Genomic DNA, 14,820 nt, shown 5'->3' with positions numbered 1-14,820 from the left:
CCAGATAGAGCATTAAACACAGAAGCACAGTGTGTTGTAAATGTAATAAGATTTATTAAGAATCTTTATTATTTCATCAGCATAATTCTTCATAATTAATATGTTGTATCCATTATCATCATGGTTATCTTAAACAGTGGACAGTTAGATCTAAAAGGCAGCCCAAAGTGTACAGGCGATATATAACTTAAAACTTTCTCCATAGGGAAAACATGTTTTTATATTCATATATAATATCAATGTAATGTAGCATGAGGTCCAAGATCTTGCCCACGTTATACAGTATTGTACATGGTCCCAAAAATAAAAACAGAAAAACAAAACCTTGAAACAAAAGAAACTAAACAGCAATCTACATGCAAAACAAACCCAGAAAGAAACAAGCATTTTCAAAAGATACATACAGTCATATGCCAAAACGTGCATACGATCACAAATTTACAAAACTTTCATACGTACATACAAATATTACAAAACTCAAATTGAATATTAGACATTATTGTGTTATCAAGAAAAGAGCAACAACTTTTTTTTTTCTTTTACCTTTTCCACCTCATGGTTCAGTCCAAAACTTCAAAACATAAAAAAACAACCAAGACAGTAAATCTGTCTCTTCCATTCGCTCAATGTGTACGTGTTTCGCCAGAGTTGTCACAGTGTCCAGGAAAACTGAGTATAGGCACACACAATAGCACCCAAACAGGCTCATACCATAAATGACCTCTGTGTAAAAAAATAACTTGCTTGCCACACACACAACACACACACACACACACACACACACACACACACACAATCATGCACAGGTCAAAGTGTATAACCAAAAAAGACAGAGCCATGCTACAGGTACAGTAGGATTAACTATAGTACAGAATATAAAACATATTGAATACGGTCACATGTACAGACAGACAAACAGACAGAAACAGCAGAAGAGGCGAGGAGTAGATCGCGCAACATTGACTACATACACATACGCTAACAGGAGATTTCATGTGTGACATGTATAGACCGGAGGAAAAGCCTGTGAAACCCATGAATTTTTTGAGTATGTGCACATAAACACACATAAACATACACACACAAAGCGTGTCAGCAGAGAGCAGAGGATTTGGGTTTGGTTGATGTCATTTGTCATGTCAATGCCAAATTTTTATTCACAAACTTCTTTCATTTTTTGTGCTATATCCAAACGTTTCAAGACTTGTAAGGAACATGCATCAGTAAAAAAACTATTCAAGCTCTACTGTAGAAGCCTTTCTGTTGCTGTCACCCTGTGAGAACTTTAAACTCTGTGCATCTTTCTTTTCCCAAAATTTAAAGGGCTGTGCAGGAAGTTTGTGTTGTGTGAGTAACACCAGCATGAGGTCTGGGATGAGGCAGCAGAGGGAGCTGTTGCATTAGAGAGAAGAGAGTGAAGAGGAAACCTGTCACTGAACACTTGAGAGCAGTTGGCGGCGGTTACACGGGATGTCTGCATCTTCTGTCTTTGAAAAAATTTCCATGTAGATCTTCAATGAGCCTGATGTGCGGCTTCACCGCTGTCCACACTGTCTGTTACAGGCCTGACCGGTTTGTAATGGAATTACAATCTCATTAAAAGCTGATGTGATGCACACACAAACACTTTAAGATATTGGCTGGTGTCCTGAGTTTTTATGCTTCAAACATTGTGCTGACAGATCTGCGTGCGTGCAGGTTGCTCCGATTTCTTGCAGTGGAATCATCTTGGCGTATCTCTCTAAGCTGTGTGCACCAAAAGAATCAAATCTTTGAAGCTCTTAGAAGAGAGTTGACACTTAACTCTGACCAAGCTTTTCACCACCAGACTGCTCAAAACTGGAGTGCACTGCCTTTATACATGTAACTGACTGCATGAATGACTTCAGTAAATCCCATTTTGCCAGACAGAACCTGACTTTCTGACTGCTTCCCTCAAACTTGCTGCTCTACTTTTATATCTGTAGTTTAGTAGTTTCCTAAAAGGAAATTCAATCTCTGTAACAGCAAAGGTCATGTTGTCGTAGACATGACTTCTCCACAAGACCAGTGATCACGTAAAGTTTGTCTTTGTCCTTCTTTTCGTAACTTGTACTGTAACTCTTTTGGATCCAGTTTGATTATTGCACTCTTCATTATTTTTTCTTGAACTATTTGCAAGCTGTGCAGTGTTGAGAACCCTTCATTTGGAAGGAAGCTGCAGAGGTAAACGGTAACTTCAAGGAGCAGGTTTGTGCTGGGATCGGGGCGAAAGCAAGAAGGAAAAATGAACAGGAAGCAACACAACCAAAAAAGGAGAATTGCATCAGTAAGTGACAATGTGTTAGCTCTGCTGCTTCATTAAATCAGACCACTGAGCTGCTTCCTCCTCCTCTCAAACACATCACTGACATTATTCCACCAGAATGTCCCACATAACATCACGATAAATGAATACAAAAGGGCACATATCACCACAGCAACAGTCTGATGACAAACTCTCTCATGCGTTTTCCCTCAATGAGTGAATGAATAGTTAAGGTAAATCCTTGATGCCTGAGTGTGAACTGAGCTTATTATGTTAGTGCTTCTGGTTATTAAGGAAGGAAGGAAGGAAGGAAGGAAGGAAGGAAGGAAGGAAGGAAAAGAAGGAAGGAGGAGGTAAAGAAGGAAGGTCAAACAGAGTTCCTGTCTTTGCAGCGCAGACATATGTCACAGTCTTATTTTCACAAACAATGGCCTGACCCACTGACTTGACTTGAATGTCCCTGATCACAACCGATCTGATCTGTGATCAGAATATCTCTGGAGATATTCATCTCAAGGTGTCCAAAAACAGCTGATGTTTTTTTCATGTGTCTGTCAGAGATTCTCTGTGATTGATTATTGGTAGGAGTGTGAAAAGTCATTCAGAGGTTCTGAATCTTTCTCTCCTTCTCACGTCTTTCATCCGTCAGTCTATCCATCATTCAGGCCAGTTTGAGTGTGCTGACAGGAAAGGTTGGGACTGTAACCATGGTGACAGGGTTGAGGACGGCAGCCTGTCCGACCAGTTGTGGGTGGGGGGCCAGCACTGCCGTGGGTTTCCCTAGCGACGGGCTCCCCTGGCTCATCACGGCTGCGCTGTTCACCTGGGCTCCGTTAGTGTTAGCTTGAGGATTAGCCTGGACATGCGGCAGGGTGTGATGGGTGAAGGTGTGAGTGATGTGGCCCACCATGGTGGGCTGTGACACAGACACGCCCTGCGGGTACAGAGTCGGGATGTGGGATGGCAAGGGACCTCCCAGGTGAGCCACTGGGTGGACAGTGATGTGTCCGATAGGCTGGGCGGCTAGCTGCTGGTGTGTGGTGGCTGGAGCCGCTGCAATTGGCTGAGGGGTGGAGGAGGTGGGGCCAGGTGACGGGGCGATGTGCGTCAGGTGTTTGTGATTGGCTGGCAGGCCGTGATTGACAGCCTGGATGACTGAGGGGTGGGAGACAGCGGCATGAGCGATAACCGTGGGCTGGACTTGCATAGCAGGGGGCTGGATGGGGTGAGGGGGCAGACCTGGGGCCGGGGCGATGGCTTGAGGGTGAGCTGAGGAGGAGGATGTAGTCAGGACACCAGAGAGAGGCAGGGTGGTGTGCTGGATTGACAGGTGAGAGGTGAGGAGCGGCTGGGCTTGTAAGATGGGGGGTGTCGGTTTGGGGATGGACGTGGCAGCAGGAGGAGGAGCAGGGACATCATCTTCAATGTCCTGCTCAAAGTTGTCTTCTCCTTCTGTAGACCAGAGAGGACACTGTTAGGCATCATGTAATACAAAGTGTCTGTATGTACTCTGTGTGTATGCATGAATGTTCCTGTACATATGAGAAATATGACAGACAGACAGACTGTGCATTCCTCTACAGAGCAGAGTGATTCTTGTGATTAGTTCTGTATAATCTATATGTGCTGTATGCTGAAGGGTTGTTGCGTCTCCTCTCTGTACCTGAGGCGGTAGACGTGGAGGCTTGGTCGTCCTCTGGCTGGATGGTCTGTCGGAGGACTCTGTCGATCTCGATGACGTCCATGCACTGGCTGAGCTCGTTCTTCAGCTCGGCCAGCCGCTGCTGCGTAGCAATCTTCTCTCTGGCCAAGCGCTCCATCTCGTGCTCATACTCCTTCTCCTTCCTCTTCAGAGTCTTCCAAAGGAGACACAGACAGCAGATTGTGTAAAACAACACTTCTGTACTGAAGCCTGGATTCAGTGATGCTCACTGGAGTGCCAATAATCATGTTAAACCACACCGACTGTAATATTGTGTTTATACAACAATTACCAACTTAATTCAATTATATAATCAAAATGTTTCATATTTTGGGGCAATTTGCTGTCAAAAAAATTGTCCTCTGTGTCATTCCAATCTCAGTTTTCCCAGAGATACAGAGAAAACAATCCAGCAGTAGACGCCTATGTAATGGAATCCAGTTTACTACTCCAGCAAGTAGTCTAAACCTTAGTAACGACCTGTAGCTGAGATGATTTCTAGTCCCAGACAACAAACGCTCAAGGAGTTTTGCAAACTGACACATAGAAACACTAAACTGCTTTGCTAGGTCGGTCCTGTCGTGACCAAGATATTTGCCGAACAAGATCACTTTTACATGAACACATTCAGCCTGAGTGAACTTCACATTTATCTTCAAACTAGTAGCTCTCTTTAGTGATAAGTCAGGTGTGCTGTCATGCTGATTTGAGCACATTCTAAACGTCCGGTTGACCAATCAGATTGCTCAGTCAGAATTCTTGTTGTATAATATAAAACAAATAGAGGAAATGTTGCGCTTGCATTAATAGTTAAGAGCAGCAACAGTAAATTAACAAGGCAGCTGATCATAAGGCAGCTAAACATGGCATTAACATAGATTTCTAAATAGAAATAAAGAGCCACTTACTGAGAATAAAGCTCATGTACTGTCTGTGAAGCTACATTTACTTTGAATAAAACTGGCATTGCAACAGAAAAAGGAATTCAGACCAACTTTCTCTCTCTGTGTAGTCCTGGCCACTCCTACATTTCAACCAGCTTGCACAATCACTTGATCAGCACTTCATGCTCTCCAGAGTCAAACACCAGCCGGAAGGCATGCATGCAAACTCAAGCATGTTCAAACTGCTTTTGTTGGCTTTATCTCCTTCAGCTCCTCCCACTTCCTGGATATCACGCCTGTGTTTTTTGAGAGAACAGGGTATGTTTTATTTACACCTATTACTATCATATCCATCATGTTTCAATAAAATGTGATATCACTGGAAAATTGCAGCCTGAAGCCAGATGTGACTGAATTCGAGTATTCATTGTCAGAGGGTGATCTACAAATGACAAGAGGAAGAAGAAAGGCCCAGCAGACTGCAGCTTCTGGAGCCACCACACCGTCTGTGACCCAGTTTCTGGGTGGGTCAGCTGACACATGGACTACGGTGGGCTGAGGACATTAACACAGATTACAAGGGAGGAATGAGGGAGAGGAGAAGTACAGGAGGAAACTGATTGTGTAAAGGAGGGCAGAGGATGGAGTGTGAGAAGAGGAAGGGGCTAAGGTGGTAGCTTTTTTCTCCACCTCAGAAAATATGTTCAGCTCTCCAACTGCCACCATGGTGACAGAGGTTAAAATACAACCCTACTCAGTTACAGCCAGTTCACACGAGTAGCAGGTTTACTCATAAAAGAACTGTATTGTTATATTAGTAATACTTATTGAACTTGTGAGTCCTGAACAGAGCTACCTTGGTGGAAAAGGGATACTCCTGATCTGCACCTAGACATATTTCCTGTTCGGAGCCTCCATTGAATTTTTTTTGACTATCTCCACGTCACATTTTAGCTCCTAACTAACCACAGATGTAAGGAGAGAGGACACACATGATCATACCACAGGACACTGTTCGCTCTGACATGTGATGCCTCACACACATGGCCACTTTCTTCACCACTCCTGTTCTAATTCACAGCTCTCCTTGAACTTTGCCATGTTAGAACAGCTCATCGTCACTTATCCAACACCTCCGCTCTGTGCTTCCACACCTTCAGCCTTTCCCCCATAATTGTAGGAGCAGTTTTTAGGCCTCATGAGTCTTTAGAAATTAACTGTCTGTTATTTCATACACGTCATACACGTCCAGACAAAGCCTGACACTACTGACATACATACACGGCTAACAGACTTATAAACACACACATTATCTGGTTCAAGCTGGCTACAGAGGAACTACAACTGCTTGTGTATGTATACATGTGCACTCGTGAACATCGTCTCAAGGTCTCCCCATACAAACCCAGACACCATTAGGCCTGCAGCAAATCACCAAGGAAGCAGCTGTCACCCATGGCAGTTTCCTTGGCAACGTCATCGGTGAGGATTTGCCTGCTTGAGCAGCAGTTTGTAGAAAAACATAAGGAGATCTCTAATTGGGTGAAGCATAAGGGTAAATACATGTAAGGAGTCATGCGACTGGATGTTTGCCAGTCGAGCGCTTCAGATCACTCTCAAGCCCCGCCTCCTCCTCCTCTACACTTCCATCCTACCCCCCCATCCATCGCTCCCTTGACACCCTCCCCCCTTTCCGACTCCTCCTCTTTCTCCCCCTCCTCCTGCGCTTCATCTATGCCTCCTTTATCCGTCCTCTTTCAACACGTTCCCGATAATAAAAAAGGTGGAAATGACTTAAGTGTGATGATATTTTGGCCTGAAAGGTGTCTGCCATGATCACATATGCATCTGTGTAGACATGTTCTCTTCACAGGGTTGATGTAAGGACAAAGAATTTCTGATCTGAATCCTGAAAGCTTGTAGCGGAGCTCCATCATCCATCACCATTGACAAAAAGACAAATATAAGCAGAACACACACACATACACACCCTTATACACCCTCTCCCGTGCAGACAAATTATGGAGGTACAGACTGAGTACAGTGCAATGGCCACCTACCACCCGTTGCTATGGTTACCAAGTGTTCTGAACATGGGACATCAGGGAGATGAAGGGGGGAAAAGGTTTAGTTCAAAGACAAAAGGAAATCTGTAACAACCGTTTCACATCATCGGTTTGCATTTCACCGTAATAACCATGGAAACACTGCCGCACCACTCCGCTCGTGCACGCTGTACCCAACATAGTCTCCGCAATCTAGCAGCGCGCGTCAGAGTGGGTGAGCTTTGGTGACGTTGTCAGGCTTGCGGTAGCCATGTGCTTAGATCTCACATGGCTCAGGGAGAGGGAGCGAGGCACGAGGAGAGGTACCAAGAGAGGAGGTGGGAAAAAACGAGAGGGGGTGGGGGGGGGTGTACTACAGTACACGTAAGGATAATTATATTATATTATATATGATGCATATATATTATATTATAGCACACACACACACACACACACACACACACACACACACACACATTAAAACATTTCCAAATGAAGGATTCCATTTTAATCTCACTTTAATACAGGATACTCAGGAGTGAGACAATTGGACTTAACATTATTTTTTCCACATGTAAGCCGTCGTGTGATATTGAAAAAATATTGTTAATGTTATTATCGTTATTGCTTTATTCAGGGGAGTCGTACGCCTGGAAGCTGCCCAGTCTGACCACAGTCTGATGTGCTGGCAGCTGCACTAGAGCAGTTTGAGTGGTAACATAGGTCCCTTTTATTCTGCCGCTCTGGGATTGAACTGATGACCTTCCGGTCGTAAACTACCTTCCCTAACTTTTCTGCTATCTAATAGGTTGATTACCTCTATTACTGATTAGATTGTTTTCATTAATCTCTGTATTCAATATTTTTTACTACTGACTGCTAGGAATGTGCGATATGTCATTGTTTACCATATATCGTCAAAAACATTCCCCATGGTAAGAATATCCCACGATAAAAACAATAAATTCCCATTGATAACATATGTATGTGCACGACACACTCACAGCCCAAGACGCATACTGACAAACATGGCGGACGGTGGAGCAGATATGGCGGGCAGCGAGGAGGCTCTTTCCTCATGCTCTGGCCTCCAATCAGACACTCAGATCGGTCAAACCTCCACAGACAGCCTAAGATGTCTCTGAAGCAGAGACTATCCAGGTGGATTCACGGACTAAACTCTGATCATCTTGTGTGTGTTCTCACTTTGTTTCATGTACCAGCTTCTAAATCGAGTCTGACTCGCAATATACGCAGCAAAATATAATGACACGAAGAAGTTGAATTTGATTTGTGTCCGATGATTAGACAGCGAGCGAGAGAGAGACAGACAGACAGACAACAACGTCCACCACCAGCTCCCCCTACCCTTATAATTTTTTGTTACCGTGATAAATACCAGAAATTATCGGGATACATTTTTAGGTCTTATCGCCCATCCCTTCTGACTGCTGTTTGCAGGCCAAATCGTATAGAAGGACTATACAATGACGTGTCAAGATAGACCCACTCATATACTGTATGTCCTCTGGAATATTAAAGGTGGTGCAGAGGTGGTGCAGTGGCTAGCACTGTCACCTCACAGCAGAAGATTCCTGGTTTGAACTTGTCTGTACATTACTTTTAAAACATGAATCTGTGCAGTATAGATTTCCTTCCCACCATCTCGGCTCTGTTTCCTGTCAAATGGCTCTGTGCTGTGCTCCCTGAAAGGTGGCCCAGTATCTTGCAGCCACTCTTAAATCTCATGGCCGAATTTATCTCCTTTCACTGACTGACCATTGCATATTCCACTGAACACAACATCATGAAGTTTGGACTCTGCTGCATCGAGCTCTGTGCTGAAATTCATTTCTGCCACAGTGCAGAAAACTCACAGTTCTCTCAGCAATGCAATAGCACGCTACAATATGCTACAAATCTTTCCCCACAGAAATGTTACTCTTTCCAGTTATTTAGTTCTTGGCACATCAAGTTGCTGTTCTATTCCATACTGTATGATACTACATGGAAGGACTGAGTGAAACAAAAATGCAAACCAAGGTTTCTAGGAAACACACAGTCCAAGTGTGTTATAAAAAAATAGTCATCACATCATACAGACTGAGAAGAATTTATTTAAAACTTCCTTAAAGGCTGAATCACCAGTATTTGGCAGACGCCATATCATAGTCACAAGAGACTAACCGACACTAAAGAGCTAAATCACTAACAAAACAGGCATTGTATATCAGTGGACCAGAGCCTGTGCTGTTCTCAGAGCTGAGCCAATCAATTCAAGAAAGAAAGATGAAAACAATGTTGCTGAAAACGCTGTGACCACGCCAGTAAAATCTCACCACGTGGGGAAAGCTGAGAAAATGTATTCCAACTCTACCTGTATGTAACGCAGAGCGCTGCGGAGAACACTGAGGTTGGAGGTTTTCTTCTCGTCAACATTTGGAACGTTCTTCTTCAGCGTCTCGAAACACTCTTTAAGGTGCGCTCGCCTGAAGGGCCAAGAGTCAGAAACAAGGAGTAACACTCTTAATATGGTTAAGAGTAACACTAGCTTACTGTCTGGGAGAATATTCTGCATTTAATAGTGGAAGTTTAACCAAGAGGCCTCATAACTCTAATTCTGCATGCTTGAGAAGAATTTCATGGTTTGATATATTCTGAGGAAATTCAGTGACCTTTGGGTTGTTGATGCCTTTCATAAAACACTTCATAACCACAAAACGTGGTGGCCAAGCTTACTGCAACAACGAGAAGTTCACATTGTCATGACTAACCTGTTCTTCTCCAGTTTGTTGTGCACCTCTCTGGTCCCCGCTCTGGAAACACAAAATAAATGATCAAACAAAAGCAGGAACCAATCTGCATTCTCAGATCAACTTTATGACACACAGGAACTGACCCTCCTGGTCTCCTCTTCCCTTCCATCCCCCTCATGTCCTCCATTGTTACCCCATTAGGCCGCGGCTGAGATGTGGGTGAAGCTTGATGGGGGAGCAGTGCATGTTGAGAACCAGAGCCATTAGTGCTGATCGAGGTTGGGTACTGAATCTGAACCTGAGGCTGTGATTGACTGGGCTTTGCACCAACAAGCTGCTGACCGGTCTCTATTAACTGAGGGGCACACAAAAGGTGAGGAGAGGCAGGCTGCTGCTGCTGCTGCTGCTGCAGCTGCTGCTGCTGCTGCTGCTGGCGTGGGGGGGGGGGGGGGGGGGGGCGTTCTTGGCTGGCGGGGAGCATTTGAGTGTCGCTGCTGCAGCGATTGGTGTGGTAAGCGGGAGGTGCGGGACCGAGGGTGTCGCGGTGACAACGGGGACCATTGGGATGACAGCAATGGGGACTTGAGGAGGCGGGAGGGAGGGGGGCGGATGGGCAGGAGGTTGATGCAGCTGCTGGCGGTGAGTGTCATCGCTCCAGGTGATGTGGTTGGCTCTGACTGGCTGCGACAGTGAGGTCACAAGTTCCACGCGCCTTGACTCTGCCTCCCTGTTGATGAGCTCCTTCTCTTTGCGCTGCTCTTCCTCTGTAGGAGGCGAGAAAAGAAAATAATGAATGACCAAAGAAGTTTGAAGAACACCGGATTAGGGTGGATGTAGGTGGAGGTACAGGACAGTTAGTTCTAGAGAACATTAAACAACCTGCCCTCATTTAGACTTAAGAAAAAACTCATGATAGACCAGTTTGAAAAGCATTAATTAATGTAATCTCTCAATCAAGATTGAATAAATGCAGCCGGTTTTGTTCAGGTGACCTCAGCTGTTTGTTGTTGTGCTACAGTTCACTTTCTCAGAGTCACTTTGTTAGTACACCAACACTATGTGCACACAAACACACACAAAGAATGATGTCATTGGTGAAGGAGGGGGAAACAAGCACAGAAACTGTGTCTGCATCCTTTTCCCGACTGGAGAGAACACCCCTGTCTGCCCTGTGATTGGACCACTCCAGCTCCAAGCATGCTTTTACCTCTGTGCTACGTCAGGGCCGTCTGACCAACAGGAGCGGACCGTTGTCAGGAGCCACTCTGCTTTGTATACTAGAGCTGACAACATGACAGCATATAAATGAAGCATCGTCGTGTCGCAATATTACAAAAGGTTATTTTTAAAATCACATGGTAGGACAGGAATGTTCCCACCCTGTGCTCGTGTGGAGTACAACACACACACACACACACACACACACACACACACACTTGATATAAGTGAGTAGTTACTGCACACCGTAGCAGTCAGACTGAAAGCAATGTGGAAAGCCCTCAGTTACCATGGAAACAGCAACATTAGAAACAGAAGATCCCAGGGATTCCTCAAACCTGCACGACGCCAACACACAGCCCAGCCATGATAAACACCACACGCCAACATGGCTGGCTGTGTGTTAAGTAACACTTTGATTCTTCTTCACATGATGCGGCAAACTCCTGACGACACCGTTTCCTTTCACACAGTTCGCGTCACAGAGAGACGCCCAGTTAGATACAGATACTCTGCACTCATTTATTCTCTTAATTAGAGAGATTTGACAACAGTCAAATAAAGACATTAATAATAGAGCTACAACAGATTATTATATTAGCTTTTCGTGTGTTCACTGCATGACTGGACGAGATCTTATCGTAGTAAGTACCTTATGAATCTTATCAATAGAAAAATTGTATCTCCACTGTGTATTCTCCAGTGTGAGGCTGTCTCTTTTCTCTGTTAAAGTCAAAATGTATTGTATGTATTACACTATTGTCTGACATTTTCCAGAAAAATGATTCATCGATTAATCAAGGAAATATAAATGTGTTGTATTTGTATTATATATATATATATATATATATATATATATATAATCCCCGACATAACATACAATATATATTATATACATCCACACAACACATATATATACACACATATTATACATATATATATACACATAATATATATACATACATATATATATACACACACACACACCACACACACACATATATATATATATATATATATACACACACACATATATATAGACCATACAGACATACAACATACATACATACATATATACACATATACACCACACACACACACACACACACACACACACAAAGGGCTCATACACGTGCAAATGTGGGGAGGTGGTGGAATGAGCAGTTGGGGGTCACCTAGGCAGTGCCCAGGCAGTGAACTGGCTCCATACTGGGGCCCATGCTTACCTGACCAGCCACCCACCACAGATTGAACACTGACTGCCGTCCCAATCATCATGGCTGTGATTAGGACACTGTTACTGTCAGCCCTGGTCAGAAGATGCACTGCGGTGTTTAGGAGCAGAATGCGCTCAGGCTGCAAAGTTAACATTTCTGTCTTTTTGGCCAAATGGCAAGTTCAACTTTTGCAGCCATTTGCTTTTTTTTTTTTTACCAGAATGTGGCTGATGCTAATTTTGACCCCTGTTTGCAAATATGTCATAAAAAGGGTCGATTCACACTGTCCTGTTTGCACCACAGAAGCTGATATCAGCGGAGTATGCAACTTGTTTTTCTAGCTTCTTGAGAACACCACACACACACAACACACACCACACACATACAAAGCTCCAGTTCGTCAAAATGCACGCAAACGTAAATTACATAACTTCTGCATTGAGAGGCTGGGTTGGGGTGGGAGTGAGCAGGGCCGCTGCCCTACTTACCCCCCTTTCCTTTCTCTCTTTCTGACCCGCCACTGTCAGTAGACTGAATGGGAAGGGCGGGGACGACGAGTGTTTGTGTGTGTGTGTGTGTGTCGCGTGTGTGTGTGGTGTGTGTTGTGTGTGTGTGGGGTGGGGGGGGGGGGGGGGGGGGGGGGGGGGGTGCACGTGGTCGTTGTGGGCGGATCCTAGCACGCGGTAGGGTAAGTATGCTGGGGGGGGGTGGGATATTGGTCGACACGTCATCAGAGAAGAGAAACACAAAAAGCAGCCCCCCCCCGTCTGCTTCACTGATGATTATTACACTGACACATATACTTTAAAATACACGAGAGAAGCACAAACAAAGAGTTCATGGGCTCGCGCGCAGATATACAAATCGGACGGGGTGAGCGCGTGAGGGCCCGCCCCGCTGTGTGTCATAAGATAGCTGAGCAATGTCAGGGTATTATGTAAAGAGCAGCCTCTGCTCGCCACCGCCCTGCCGGCGTCGACGGACAAAAAAAAACTGGGGCAAATCGATTCTTAAGGGGCAATTTTATAACACTTATGTGATGTGTGAAACTCTTTTGAAAATAAAACCACCCACACCGACTTAAGTGAACGTTTAAAAATGTATTTCAGCTTTTAAATAAAGTACGCTCTCTACAGCTAGCCTCGTTGCTTCACAACAAAGATACAATAGATAAATGAAGCACGGTTAGTGACAGGAACTCTCTCATACACACACACGCGCGCATACGGGGAGTCACTTGAGTGTTGAAACTGTCACACACACACACACGCCGAGAGCGCGCAAAGTAGTTCGCAAAACAACTTTGACCATTTCCGCATTTAGAGCAGACAAATGTGCGCGATAGGTGTCCGCTGCGGACAGCTCGCACTGACTTCAGCCTCTTTCTGGCACGAGCCCATGGCGATAAAAGCAAACTACAGGCGCTTCCGTTTACCATAGGCGGGTCGGTTGAAAATGCAAAGCCCAGCCGTTGATAGTAACGGGATACGCTCCTCCAAAACGGCAGTTCAGGATGAAGCACTCACTATGCTCTGTTATTTGGTGTCATGTACGTTCAGCACGATGCACCAGTCTGTCGTTCCACTCACCACGTGTGATCTGTTGTTGCTGGGCTTGCCATTCCAGATATCTGGCCGCCTCCAGAAGCGTATCGATGCTCATTGCGCGTAAACCCTGACGGCAGGCGACCCGGTGGCCCGGGACGGAAGACGAAAGACAGAGGGGGTAGGTAGTGTCCCGGTAGGAAGCGCCGTGTGCACGGTTCAGACCCGCACACCCGAGCTTTTCGTCCCCTGTGTTTTTCCGAAAAGCACACGGACGATTTGTAATCCGGCCGAACGGAAAGTAGATCCTGGCATACGTAAAAAATAGGATTGCAACAAGATGGCGATGCGAGCACGGGAATACACACAACAAGGCGAGTCGTGTTCTCGTTAAGGCCCACCCCTCCCGGATTCCTGCCCCGCCCTGTTACTACAACCTCCGACAAAACCCGGCGACCGTACCGCTCCCTGCTCCTCCGCGCTGTCACACTCTGTAAGACCCGTTAGCCCTCCTAAGTCAAAACCTTTCCCTCAGAATTTTCATAACCTCTGCTCGAAAGCCCCGGGAGCGAAACGGGTTCACGGTGTACCCGCGAATCTCTGTGTGACTCGAGAAAGTGAAGTCCTATTGAAGTCGCCGGTCCTCCATGTCTTCCTTCCCGCCGCTGGCCCGCAGCGCATGAAGAACAATCAGTCGCCAGGGAGCCAATCAGCGCTCAGAACAACAAGGCATGGTGCTGGTCCACATGGGCACCCGCCCGGCCTGAGCGCGGCTCATTTGCATGGCGAGAGCGTGACTGGCCACCCTGCTGTCTCGGGATCAGAGCTGTCAATCAAACGATGAGGGGGCGGGGTTTCCCAGTGTATGTGATTAAATAATGAAGAGGAGCAGTTATTATTATTATTATTATTATTATTATTATTATCAGTATTAGAAGTAGTATTTAATAATAATAATGTAAACATTTAACCAATGAAAATGTGGATCTATTTTATATATATGTGTCTGTGTTGTATAATTATATTTTAAATGGTGTTATTTTATTAAATTGTGTACAATTCCCAATAATGTGAAAGCAAATACTGAGATTTACTTTGATATGGACAACTATGATGTGAAATAAACTACACACATTAACAAAACACAAGTAGCTATGTTCATTCCCA

At 45.0% G+C, this 14,820-nt stretch overlaps 1 protein-coding gene across 1 annotated transcript; it reads right to left on the bottom strand.

Moving 5' to 3' along the window:
- Nucleotides 1–32: 32 nt before the first annotated feature.
- mntb (MAX network transcriptional repressor b) lies at nt 33–14,538 on the bottom strand. The gene is given in 7 exon segments (XM_027273333.1): nt 33–3,739; nt 3,951–4,143; nt 9,296–9,407; nt 9,693–9,734; nt 9,818–10,105; nt 10,108–10,438; nt 13,699–14,538. Coding segments are annotated over 7 exon segments (1,830 nt in total). The 5' UTR covers nt 13,772–14,538; the 3' UTR covers nt 33–2,948.
- Between the last annotated feature and the right edge of the window lie 282 nt (nt 14,539–14,820).

Source organism: Larimichthys crocea, chromosome XXII (assembly GCF_000972845.2).
Source record: "Larimichthys crocea isolate SSNF chromosome XXII, L_crocea_2.0, whole genome shotgun sequence".
In the NCBI taxonomy this organism is placed as follows: domain Eukaryota; kingdom Metazoa; phylum Chordata; class Actinopteri; family Sciaenidae; genus Larimichthys; species Larimichthys crocea.
This window is presented reverse-complemented; position numbering and strand designations above follow the sequence as displayed.